General features: G+C 51.1%; 1 protein-coding gene across 1 annotated transcript in view; it reads right to left on the reverse strand.

The window, feature by feature from the left end:
* Positions 1–1,262, reverse strand: part of RUNX3 (RUNX family transcription factor 3) — a 43,572-nt gene extending 42,310 nt beyond the window's left edge. Inside the window, exon 1 of the mRNA XM_059376350.1 lies at positions 1,076–1,262. Coding sequence (XP_059232333.1) covers positions 1,076–1,133 — 58 coding nt within the window. The 5' untranslated portion in view covers positions 1,134–1,262. The remainder of the gene's footprint in view (positions 1–1,075) is intronic.
* Between the last annotated feature and the right edge of the window lie 12,081 nt (positions 1,263–13,343).

Consider the following 13,343-nt stretch of genomic DNA (forward strand, 5'->3'; position numbering starts at 1 on the left):
GAGGCACTACCTCATCCCCAGCCCAACCCCAGCCTCAGACGATCAGAATGCCACAGCCAGAGCTTCTCCATTTGGGACCATGACAGGTCACCTTCCTTGCCTAAGGCCATTGAGCAAGGTAGTCAAGACCTGGGGACTCAAGCTCAGGGCCTCTGGACCCCCATCTCAGGTGTCACAGCCTCATCTGGACTCCTGCTGGGGGACGATGGGGAGGACAGTAGCCGGCGGATGTCTGAGGTCAGGGCTCATCAGCCCTAAGAGCCAGGCAGAGGCAGGAAAAGTCTCCCCCCGGGAATGGAGCTTCCATCAGAGCTTCCAAGTAGGGGATCCTGGAACCCTATCCATTTTGAAGGACAGAGCCCAAAACTCTGGGTCACTTTAGGCCATGAATAGAGGCAAGAGCCACCTAGAAACACTTTCTTCTCCCCTGCGGCGGAGTCTGTAAACCTTCCCCAGGCCTGCTTCCCCGACGCTCAGCCAGTTTCTTGCATCCCAGAGCTATGCAAGTTCTCCACAAATGCCTGTAGCCTCCTTCTCCTCCCTCTGCTTCTCACCACCCAGGATGACTTGGAAAGCCTGGGAGAGATCCTCAGAAAGATCTCCAGATTCATGGCTCTTGACAGAAGCTGGCCTGGCTCTAGGAGACCTGAGTGTGCCCCGGAGAATGCGTCTGCCTGAGCTCAGGTGGAGGGTCCGAGCTCCCCGGGGTGGGCCACGGGCTGGGGCTGCAGGGTCCCGGAGCCCCGTCAGTGAGGCAGGAAGCCTCAGGTCACGGGAACACCTTCCATGTCCTCACCACCTCAGGACCCTTCGAGGTTGGCCGCTGAGGTCTTGCGGCGTCCATTTCCCCCACCACTTACTGTCCCCACCAGCTGAGGATAAAAGTCCCACAAAAGTCCACTCCAGGAGACCACGGAGGCCACCAACCCCCTCTTCCCACCTCAGGCTTTCAGGAGTCAGCCGACATAGGTAAGCAGGCCGTGCACTTGAAGGCAGCCTGGGTGGTCGGTCCCGGACTGGCCACAGCTCCCCACCCAAAAGGATCAGCCCAGGGCCCTGGGCAATCGTTACTCACCGCGGATGAAGGTTGGCGAGTAGGTCGGGAAGGAATCGAAGATGCTGTTCGATGCCATGCCCCTCTCTGAGGAAGGCGAGAAATCAGACCTTCCGGGGGTTGGCTTGGGATTGACTTGGTTGGCTGTTGTTTTATTTTTTCCTTGTTACTTTTTGAAAATAAAAGGGGGGGGGTAGTGGTGTCGCTTTTTGTTTGTTTTTTTTTTGTTTTGTTTTGTCTCTTTTTTTCCCCTATTGCTACGAAAAAGAAAAAAGGAAAGAACGCGAGAGTGTGTGTGTGAGCAAGAGAGAGAGAGGGAAAAAAAAATCCCCAAGAAAAGTAAGTTTCTGTTTGTACCCAAGAATTTGGATTCCCAGTCCCACAGGAATGTCTAGCCACAAATTTTCAACAGAAGTGTATGCAGAGTGTATCATTAGATGGCGGGAAGGAGCCTTCGGCAGCCAGGGCGGAGGAGCTCGCTGGGCAGCGAGAGCAGAGCCAGGCCCAGCATCAGCGCCACGGGGAATGAATGAATGAGGCTCGCCCCTGACAGAGCCCGGGCTCCAGTGGGTGCGAGGGCGGCCTGGGGGTGGGGAGGATCAGGAGCCAACCAGCTCCCGCGCAGGGCCCTGAAGGCGGCTGAGGGCCTGGCCCTGTGGTTCTGTGGTTGAGGGACTAGGCCTTCACAGTGTCAACCCAACCTCAGCTCACAGGATGCAAGAAGCCAGCTCGCGGCCTTGGCCCATTGGCTGGGCTGGGGTCACCTGGGCTGTGATGTCACGGCCTCTTAGAAGATTCTGTAGCTGTCTCTCTCTCTTTTTGGAAAAAATGAAAAGAGAGAGAGAAGGAAAGAAAGAAAGAGAAGGGGAAAAAAAAGTGATGGCTTTTATTTGTGGCCTCAGCACGCGGCCCAGGAGCAGAACTGAAAGCAGGCGGAGGGGGTGGCTGGGCGGTGGTTTGGATCCTGTAAAGGAGACTCATTTTTAATTAAGGCCAGGGTTGGCCTGGGCGGGCTGGGAGCCCCTAGGGCCCTCACCAGACCCACCAGCGGGTGGTAGGGCTCCCCGCCATGCCCTCCGCCCCGGGGCTGCGGCTGACACCCGGCCACGGTCCGCCACCACTGCTGCCAGGGAACAGTCCACATGTGTGGCACTTCGGGGGGATTTCACAGCAGCTGGAATTAAACACAAAGGGAAGCACTCGAAGTGGCATCACCCCAGTGCGGCCTGCCCGCGGAGGCCTCCCTCATGAAAGCTGGCAGCAGGGCCGTCTGTGCCAAGGAGCCCGCTGTGGAGCTCAGGTTCTGAGCCCTGAGCTTGGCGTTCAAGGCTCTTTGCTCACTTGCCCACTTTAATCTCCTCGGAGTTCTCTGTATTAGCTGAGTGTGCCTGGGCTCTCCTGCTTCCATGGCTGTCTCCTCCCCCCCCCCCCCCCCACAACAAACACACCCCCACCATTACCCTTTATTAGGGCACTTTTGGGATTCTTCATGTCCCAGAAGGGTTCAAGGCTCAGAGGGACTCCAAAGTAGAAAAGACATGGGAAGTGATTCAATCCTACATTCTGTCCCCAGAAGCCTGGGCAGGTGGGGACCAGAGTCGGGGCGGAGGTGGGGGCAGCGTGCAAGGTGGTGGTTTTCACAGTTTCCCTTGTAAGCTCTACTAGCCCATTTCGTAGGTCAGACACTGAGGCCCAGGATGCTGAAGTCAGCTTGTGCAAGGCCACAGAATATTGTGAGTGGAATTAGAACACCGGCCTCTGATTTACCAGCTTGGCCTCTGCTGTAACACCACAGCACCCTGTCGTGCCCTCTGGGCTCAGTCCTGAGGCCTCGGGAAGCCCTCTGCCCCCCCGGGGGCTGCCCCCTGGCCCCTCTCAGGGTGCCCAAGCTTGAAGCCAGGGCCCAGCACCCATCCTTGCACTTGTGGGCGTCTCTGAAGGCCAACAGAGTGCCCCTGTTGGATGGGCACGCAGAAGGAGGAAGGGCTGGTCTACAGCCCCCAGAAACCGGTTTCCGCCCGCAGCCACACTGGTCACCAGGGAGCAGTACACCCTTGGAAACTTGCTGCCTGTGCCTCCTTGGGAACCCGGTGAAGGCTCAGTCTTTTGTTCCTCAATGGCGAGTGGGCGGTGGTAGTGGTGATGGGTTGTCATCTGTCTCGGGAGGAAGCAGGTTTATGGTAAAAGCCACAGGGTTCTGGAGTCAGAGTTGAGTTCCACTCTCAGCTCTGCTGAATCCCAGCTACAAGGCCTAGGGCAAGTCACTTCCCCTCTCTGAGCCTCAGTTTCCTTCCCTGTCAAATGGGGATTACACATTTCTCGGAGGGACAGGCAACCGGGTGATGTCTCCGTAGACATGTTTCCTTGCCAGAGTCTCCGTGACGCAGTTTGGGGTCTGTTATGAGTAGGCACAGGTAAAGAAGCATCGGTCACATAGGACGACAGACGGCCCCCACTGTGAGCCAACCATCTGGCTCGGCCTGGGCAGGGCTGTCTGAGTCAGTGGCACACGGCGCCTGCTGAGGGGCCCTGACCTCCTGGTTCCATTTGGAGTCGATGTGAAACAGATCAGAGACAGACATGGCAGGAAAGACCCTCTTTGACAGAAGTGGAAACTGAGGTTCCCCCGAGGGGCACCCTGTGAGTCAGTGGAACCCTGGCCCCCTGCTTCCCAGCCCAGGAGCGGTTTCCGATCCACCAACACCACCTCCAGTTTCTAACAGCCCACCCTAACACACTTTGCTGTTTTTTCCGTGTGTCAAAGCGGGTCCCCCTAGAATAATCAGTAACTTGGTCCGCCTGGGGGACGTCCCCTCAGCTTCCCCGGGAAGCTGCGTCCAGGCCCAGGAGCACATCTGGGCCTGGGAGCACATCTACACAGCAGGTGGCTTAGTGTGATCCTGGGGCAAGGCAGCGAATGCTGACCGGGTGCCTGGTTGGGTCCATCCTTCAGGAGGCTTCTGATCCCCGCATGCCCCCTCAGAAACATGTGTTAGCCTGAATGAACCCCTGGAGGCTGCTGGAGAAGCAGAAAGGACATTCCTGAGGCTTGACTTTGGAATACTCCTGAAGCTGTGAGATTGTGGGCCAGAGGATTTATTTTTCTGAGCCGGCTTCCTTGCCTGTAAGATGGGGCCAATGGCAGCACCTGCTTCTTGCAATTGCAAAAAGGGATTAAGTGAGAAAATATTAGGAGCGCATCTGGCCTAAAGTAATTGCCCAGTTCTTGGAATTCCCTTCCTTTAGCTCAGACTGTGCTCTCTCCCACCATGCAACAGGCTGCTGGGTATTCTCTTGTTCTCCACGGAAAAAAACGCCTGATACCACAGTGGCCTCTGAACCAATCAGATCAGGTTATTCTAGAAATTTGGTTGAGGAAGGGAATCATTGAAAAATAGTATTTATGGGTGGCTGGGTGGCTCAGTGGGTTAAAGCCTCCACCTTCGGCTCAGGTCATGATCCCAAGGTCCTGGGATCGAGCCCCCAATCGGGATCTCTGCTCAGCGGGGAGCCTGCTTCCCCCTCCCCCTCTGCCTAAATGAAAAATAGTACTTACGTGCCATAAAGCTTTTATTTTAACTTTAAACTTATAAATACGCATTCAATGGTCTTTATCTTGGTCTTCTGGCTTAAGCCAGCCCCCAAGGCATCTCCTGCCATTTCCGGTTTGGGCTTCTTTGAAGTGGCATGTAGTATAAAGATACCAACGAAGCAATCCGCATCGAGGAGAATCTAGATTTTACTATTTCCCCCAATCTTTGACCATGTCCCACCCATACCAAATTCAATTTATTCTTAGCACCTTGCCTTGGCCAAGTCTTTCCAAGGTGTTCAACCTAGTTTCCTAGAAAGAGACACTCCTGTTTTACATTGCATCATTGGTAACATTGTCTTGCTATCAGTAAGGGTCCAACCAGGAAAACAGAAGCCGCTTTGAGTATTGGAAACAGAGGAAAGTTAATTGGGGGGTTATTGGCAGCACGGGCGATGGAAGAGCTGAGAAACGAAACCATGATGGTGGAGGATCCCGGAGATCAGCCACGGCAGGAAGCCACTGCCACCCTTTGGAGAGAGAGACACAGGGAGAGGCAGTGTCGCCAGCATGCCCTCCCCACCTGCGGAAGCAGAAGCGCAGTAGAACAGAGTAGCATTTGCTGGAGACACAGAGGGGACTCAGCTGCTATGGCAATGCCCTGAGACAAACAACAAAGGGGCTCTCTCTTCCTCCTATCCTTTAACCTCCTCCCAGTGCCTCCCAGCTGACTTAATAGAACCAGAGCCCAGCATTACAGAGCCTAACCGGGAAGGGGGTAGAATGGAACTGAGGGCAAAATGGCCCCACAATGGTGTAATATCCAATGAAGTTTTGTAACCATGGAAACCCAACTGGCATCAATGGGTTTGAGAACAAACCCAACCGATGTTTGCGAAGTTGCCAGCTCAGCGGGTTTGTGGAAGCAGAAGGTGTGGATTCCAGCAAGGGATTTGCTAGCCAAGGGGATCGATTGGTCTACAACTCCGGTAATAGCAGTGAACCACACGAGTTGGTTACATGGAGATTAGTTAAGAAAGTACCTACTATGAATGGTGATAAAATCTGTTTTCTCAACCAGTGTGCATTGCTGAAACTTTCACCATAACCTTGGGTTACAGTGACTGGGGAGAGATGCCACTGATCATGAGAATTGGCTGCTGGGCTCAACCTTAGAAAGATGGCATACTCCGGCGCTCATGGGGCCTTCCCAATATCCTGCAGGACAGGGCTGGCTCTCTTCGATTTTCTGATGAGGAAAAGGCTAATCCCAGGGATTAATCCCCAAGTTCTAGCCTCTAGGAGTCAGCTTGGATGAAAAGGGCAGCAGAATTGAGGCAGGTAGTGGTCTTAGAGTTCAAATTCTGCCTTTCCACCGGCAAATCACAGTGCTGGGCTCAGGGAAGGTGCAGGAGTGTGACACAGACTGCAGCCTGCCCACGGCTCTCCACCTTCAGGCTCCTGCATGGAGATATCAAGATAAGGTTCCCCCGGTCCCCTCCCCAATTCCCTCCAACCCCAGCCAGGTCTACACCCTGTCTAGCGTAGGCCCATGTTCAGGGTAGAGGGTGAGGCCTTCAGGCCACACAGCCCACCCAGGAGCCAGGATACCCAGGCTAAAGTCAAAGGATCTGCAGCTAAGAGCCTACCACTCAGGAGGCACATATGCTGAGAGCTTTATGCACAGTGTCTCCAGTGGTGGCCTTTCAGACTAGCCAACCATGCCCAGTTTCCAGGGGACCAGTCAAAGAGGCGAAGAGACCTGCCACGGTCACCACTTTGCAGGCGGAGGAAGCAGGATTCAACCCCAGCCTGCCCACCACTTGCTTTCTGGGCTCCTTCTCCCCTCCCCGCCCTCTGCCTCTCTCTTTCCTGTTGTTTGTTTAAAAAAAACTGCTCACGGTCCCCCCCTTCAGCACCAAACCCCTCCCCGTCCTCCTCCCCCTTTCTGCATTAGCCCCTGTCTCCCGCCCCCCACCCCCGTGCTGGACCCCTCAGGGCCACGCCAGGGCAGCTGTGTGGTCACATAGGTTCGGTGTCACCGAGGACTTTATGACTGTCGTTGGCCACAGCATCTGCCTCACCAAGGACCCAGCAGCTCTACTCAAAGCTTCTCCTTCTGCCTGAAATTCCACCACGGGTGCCCCCTCTGGATCCAGATACGGGTTAGTCCTAAGTCCTGTGTTACAAAGGCGGACATGACTGGGCATTTGACCATGTCCCACCCATACCAAATTCAATTTATTGTGTCTCTCTCTCCAAAGGGTGGCAGTGGCTTCCTGCCGTGGCTGATCTCCGGCATGGAGCAGTGGAGCCCCGCAGTGGGGTTGGCCACCTGGGGGAGAAGAATGGGGGCTGAACTCTACCCCAGACGGGGCCATCACCCCTCTTTCTGGGGGGAACGTCCCCCACCTCAACTAAAGGATCTCCGCTGCTCCTCCATCCCCCACCCCACTACCACCTTCGCACAAAGCCAACCAGGCAGATCCCGCAGAGGTGGTTCTCCCCACCTCCCCAGCCGGGGACACCGAGGCTCCCGAAGGAAAGTCCTCACACAGTCACGTGATGAGAAGGGGACTCGACGGCCCACGTGCTGTTGCCATGTCCCCCGAACCCCTTGACCTCCCTTCTCTCCCTCAAGTCCGCTCAGGGGAGGTCCACGTGCTGGGGACTTGGAGGCAGAAGAGCCAGTTTGGACCCCGGCTTTGGGTTTCTAAGTCATCATGTGGGATGTCCGTTGGTCCTATAAGCACCTCACCACCCTCACCTGTAAAATGGGGAAACCCCAAAGCCCCTCTTTCCCAGGGTGTGCAGGTGAGGGGGGACCCCCGGGAAGGGCACGTGCCAGGCACTTGGCAGGGGAAGCTGCTACGGGTCTGAGAGCCCTGGGCAGCCACAGGGGTGGGGGTGGGATAGGGAGAGGAGGAGGGCAGAGCTGGTGGCCTGAAGGGGCACGGGACTGACTCACAGCCTTCCCCTGGTTCTTGGGGCCCCCAGCAGATTCCCACCACCCAGTCTCACCAAGGCCCTATTGGGAGAGGCCCTGACTCTCCTGGCAGCTAGGGGCTGTCCCCAGCAGAGGGCTGCCTGAACCTCGGTCCCAGGCCGCAGGATAGGGCATGCTGGAGAGGTCACTCCGGCCACAGCACATCCTCCCTGAGATGTTGGTCAGTCCCGCGGCCTCTCGCGTTCCTTCGAGACCTGGAAAATCTTGCCCATAAGACGCTGCCCCCACTCGGTGTCCCAGACCCCTCAAAGGAAGAAAGAAAACCCCAAACTGCAGCCCCTTTGGCTCCTAAAACCATCTTTCTCTGAGTCTTTCGGTGGAAAAATCTATTTTTAGCATCAAAGAGCTCTGCCAGGGGCCTAGACCTGCTGAGGGACAGCTCTGTGTGACCACAAAGGGGCGGGAGGCAGGCATTCCTCAACGGGTGGGGTGGGGGGGTGGCAGGAAGGGTGCCCCCACCCGCAGGGCTGGCTGAGGGAGACCTCGGAGGGCCCCAGGTTGGGCACTCCTGCCCGGGGCTCCTCCCTTCCCATTCAGTGAGCTTTCTGGGCCAGTCCTGTGCCCCACCCCGTTCCCCCGTTCCCTCTCGCACAGTCTCCCCACAAACCCGATAATAACAACCGTGACAATAATCATAAACTAGGGCTTACCATGGGCCAGGCATTCTTCCAAGAAGCTCCTGACAATTAATTCACTTAATTCTCGTGGTAATCTGACCATCGAACAGATAAGGATCTTGAGACTCAGAGAGGTTCCCTGACTTGCTTAGGTTCGGCTCAGAGGCGTGGAACGAGGATTTGAACCCCCACAGCCCCATTTCACCATGATTTAGTTAGTCTCATTTTACAGCTGAGAAGAGGCGGCTCAGAAAAACAGATGAACTTGCTCCGAATAACCTGGATGTGAAATGGTAAGGTCAGGGTTCATGACCAGGCTCTCTGACCGTGGGCCCCTGCCTCCGGACACCCGGGACTTCGGTTACTCCTCCAACACGTGGGGTGTGTGTAGGGGGGAGGGGAGGTACTCTCATTGTACTGAGAAGGACACTGAGGTCCAGAGATGAAGGGACTCCTTTGTGCTCGCGGAGTTAGAAGACATGGAGTTGGAATTCCCAAAGACTTTTCTGCCCCTTCCTACCTCCCACCCTACCCCCAGCCCCCCACTCCTAACCCCCCGAGGGCTAGGCCCCAGGGGAAGCCATATCAGGTTGTAACATTTAAAAACTGATCTGGTCTTAAAGTTATCCCTCCGCTCTATCTCGCTCCCTTCCTCTCTCCTTTTCTCGATCATAATGACCCCATTTGCAGGGGTGTGCCGACCAGCAAATTTGCTGACCTAGGCAAAAGGGGGGGGGATGTCATTATGTGGTTGGGAAATGGTGGGGCATTTCATATGCCACCGATCCAGCATCCCAGGAATTTCAGTAACCCTCAAGGAAATGAGAGAATTAGCTACCATCCAGGCCTGTGGCTTCCTTGTCGCTGTGTGTGTGCATTTTCTTGTCTTTAAACTAGGGTGCTTTAAGCGTCTATACATAAGAGGTAGCATTGCAGGAAGAGGGGCTTTCTGAGGCGAGGAGAAAGCCCCTGTAGTCAGTGAGGTTACAGGCTGAGGCTGACACTTAGGGAAACCAGGCTCCAAGAGGGACAGGAACTTGCCCTAGGCCACGCAGCTAAGGCCAAGATCTATATCCAGTGACTCATCGCCTGATGCTCTTTCTGTGATGTCAGACTCCGCAACGGACTTGCTGTGTAAAATCAGACAAATTCCTTTCCTTCCCTGGGTCATTTCTCCTCATCGGTGGAGGGAGGGGGTGAGATCATTGTCCCCGTTTCAGTTCCCCTATAGACAGACCCCAAATCTCAGGAATATGTGTAAGCAGTGTATCTGGGAAGTGACCGCGGGAAGCAGGGATGAGGGAGGGGAGGGTGACACAAGGAAGTAGAGGTGGCCCATCCATAGAAGGTACCAGAAATAAGCAGCCATTCTGGGCACCTGGAGCTCTGCCCTTGGGGATGCCCGGACGACTTAGCCGCAGTACTGTGAGGAACTGCTCTGCAGGGGAGGGGGAGCCGGGGTATGAATTCACCAAGTCTTCTCTCTCCTTGGTTGAGGGTTGTGCTGTGAATAATGTCTCCCTAACAGTTCTCACTTTTTGCCCTGGACAAAGTTCACTCAAGGCCAGAAAACACTCTCAGGCCAACCTGTCCTGTAGGGGAACAGTCTATTCAGGCTGAATAGATGATTTCTAAGGCATCTCTCGGTGCTTGTGGTTCACATAGCTGTACCTTCATCTGTATCTGCTCTCAACCCTTCTAAACTACCAGGACATCAGGAAACGGATGTGTTGGCACAGTTGGTGGGATTCAAGATCACTCCCCCACCACTTGTCCCAGGGCCTGAGAGTCCCTTGTCCATGCTTCCACTGTTAGCCCTTGGTTTTTAAATAGTGTCTGGTGGAACCCTGGTAGGCAATACCTTGGGGTGGCCCGGAGCAGGGATGTACCAAGGATTAAGTTGAATGGAAGAGGGGGGAGTCTGTTCTCTCCATCATTTCCACCAGAGAAGACTGCTTTGTCTGTCTTTTTATTTTTTATTTTAGCTTTTATTTTTTTCAAAGTTATAAATGCTCATAGTTTAACGAGTCAAATATTTCTAAAAGACTTTCCTTTTCACTCCTTAGAGAAACCATTTCCAATTCCTTTAACTGCTCCTTTTAGTATTTACTCTATCTCTCCAAAAAACATGCTTACCAAGCTCATTGTGATTCTTCACTTCTAGGCATTACCTGTTGACCTTCCACCAGGGAAGAGGATTTGGCTCCCACCGGTCTGGCCCTCTCTTTACCATGCAGGGCCTTTCCATCCTCTCAGGACAGTTATTTTAGTTAGGTTAATTGTTACTATTTGCCTTTTTACAACTGGGTAAATGCTTTTGTCACAGCTGAGTCATATGTACGTTTTGATTACATTTTGATTACATTTCCTTGCTTGCACAGCTTTTTGTTTTCCCTGGAGTTGTAGTTTGTTTAGCTTTTCATTTGCATAATTTTCTGTGTACTTACCACTGATTCATCCCAAACTCTCCATGAGCTGTCCAAACCTCCTACTAGGAAATTCAATAACAACAGGTACTTTATTTAATTTTTGAAGTCCTCTTTCCTGGAACCCCCTACCTTCTCCAGTCTGGACGGGTTGCTCTCTAGCCTGTTGCTCAGCTGTCAACCTGGGATCTTCTTTCACTCTCAGTTGATCTTTCACTTTCATTCTCTTTGCGCCTCTTGCACGGGAGTCTTCCTTTCCTGGATTCTTTCTCTTTCTTGGTTTACTCCCTTTGACGGAGAACATCTTCTGGTAGCTTCCTGAGAAAGGGTACATTTATTTGTGAGCTTGTTACATCGATGATAATTTCAATCATACTTTATGGTTAGTTTGAAATAACTTCTCCTTTTCAGAGATCTTTTTCTATTGTCTTTTTGCTTTTTGTGCTGCTATTCTTAAGTCGGATGACATTCTAATCTCCAAGAACAGCCTGTTTTTTTCCCTCTCTGAAAACTTTGGAGATATTCTCTTTGTCCTAGGTGTTCTAAAATTCTACAATGAGGTGCCTTTCTGTGATTCTATTTTCATCCACTGTTGTGGACATTCAACCAGCCCTGTGATCTGAACATTCACAGTGATCATTTCCAGGTAGTTTGTATGGATTATTTCTTTGATGATTTTCTCTCTTTCTTTTTCACTGTTCTCTCTTTTTGTTGAACTTTCTAAAATTCTAAATTATTTAAGATTCTAATATCTTTTAAAATTCTTTTTTAAATTTAATTTTATTTTTTCAGTGTTCCAAGATTCATTGTTTATGCACCACACCCAGTGCTCCATGCAATACGTGCCCTCCTTAATACGCACCACCAGGCTCACCCATCCCCCCACTCCCCTCCCTTCCAAAACCTTCAGTTTGTTTCTCAGAGTCCACAGTCTCTCATGGTTCATCTCCTCCTCCGATTCACTTTTCCCCCAATTCACTTTTCCTTTCCTTCTCCTACTGTCCTCCATGTTATTCCTTATGCTCCACAAGGAAGTGAAACCATATGATAATTGACTTTCTCTGGTTGACTTATTTCACTCAGCATAATCGCCTCCAGATCTGTCCATGTTGATACAAAAGTTGGGTATTCATCCTTTCTGATGGAGGCATAATATCCATTGTATATATGAACTATATTTCCTCTATCCATTCATCTGTTGAAGGGCATCTTGGCTTTTTCCATGGTTTGGCAATTATGGCTATTGCTGCTATGAACATTGGGGTACATATGGCCCTTCTTTTTACTGTATCTGTACCTTTGGGGTAAATACCCAGTAGTGCAATTGCAGGATCATAGGGTAGCTCTATTTTTAATTTTTTAAGGAATCTCCACACTGTTTCCCAAAGTGACTGCAACAAATTGCATTCTCACCAAAAGTGTAAGAGTGTTCCCCTTTCTCCACATCCTCTCCAGCACTTGTTGTTTCTTGTCTATTAATTTTGGCCATTCTAACTGGTATAACAATGTGGTTTTGATTTGAATCTCCCTGATGGCTAATGATGATGAACATTTTTTCATATGTCTGTTAGCCATTTGTATGTCTTCTTTGGAGTAGTTTGTGTTCATGTCTTCTGCCCATTTTTTGATGTGATTATCTGTTTTTTGGGTGTTGAGTTTGAGGAGTTCTTTATGGATCTTGGATATCAGCCCTTTGTCTGTAGTGTCATTTGTGAATATCTTCTCCCATTCCGTGGCTTGCCTCTTTGTTTTGTTGACTGTTTCCTTTGCTGTGCAGAAGATTTTTATCTTGATGAAGTCCCAAAAGTTCATTTTCGTTTTTGTTTCCTTTGTCTTTGGAGACATGTCTTGAAAGAAGTTGCTGTGGCCGATGTCAAAGAGGTTACTGCCTATGTTATCCTCTAGGATTTTGATAGATTCCTGCCTTACATTGTATCTTTTAAAATTCTTATTCTTTCTTATTTCCTATTGCTTAGTGTTGTGTTTTTTTAGTCTTTTGAGGGAGGGTATCTTTTTCTTTCAATGTTTCTATTGAGTTTCTCATTTCTGTTAGAGTAACTTGAATTTGTACTTTTTGGGTTTTAATGTTCACATTTCATATCTGTTTGTTCTTATTGCGTAGTTGCAGTACATTCTCTTATCTCTCTGAGGGTATTAATGATAGAATTTTAAAAAAAGATATAATCTCCCTGCCTGATGTGCTTCCTTTAAGTTACTTTTTTTTTTCATTTTATTTTGCCTTGTCTTTCCTAGTAGAGGTTTTTGTCATATGGCTGATGATCCTTCTCTGTATGATTTATTTAGTAGTGGGGGAACTCTAATAAGAAGCTCTGTGTAATTGTGTGGGACTGCCTGATTCTGGATTTCATATAGAAGGAATCTGGATCAGTCATTTCCTTGTTTCGTATTTTTGGATCCTTCCCCTTAGTCTGCTGGGATTCCCTGGAGTAGACTCTTCTTAGAGGATATTGAAGTGACTGCCAGTGTTCTGGGGCAAAAAGGTCTTGAATGCATGTATATTATTTTCACTTGATCCTTCATTTTTGGTATGGTAGCTTCTGCCTTTTATGTGGCCGGTCCCCTCCTATCCAGAGACCCTCTGTTTTTTTCTCTCTCCAAAAAATAAGCCTCAACTATTCCAGTGGGGTGAGGGAGAGGATCTGAGGGTCTAACTACTTCCTACAGATTTTCAAATACTCCTGCTGTT

Source organism: Mustela nigripes, chromosome 14, assembly GCF_022355385.1.
Source record: "Mustela nigripes isolate SB6536 chromosome 14, MUSNIG.SB6536, whole genome shotgun sequence".
Classification (NCBI taxonomy): Eukaryota; Metazoa; Chordata; class Mammalia; order Carnivora; family Mustelidae; genus Mustela; species Mustela nigripes.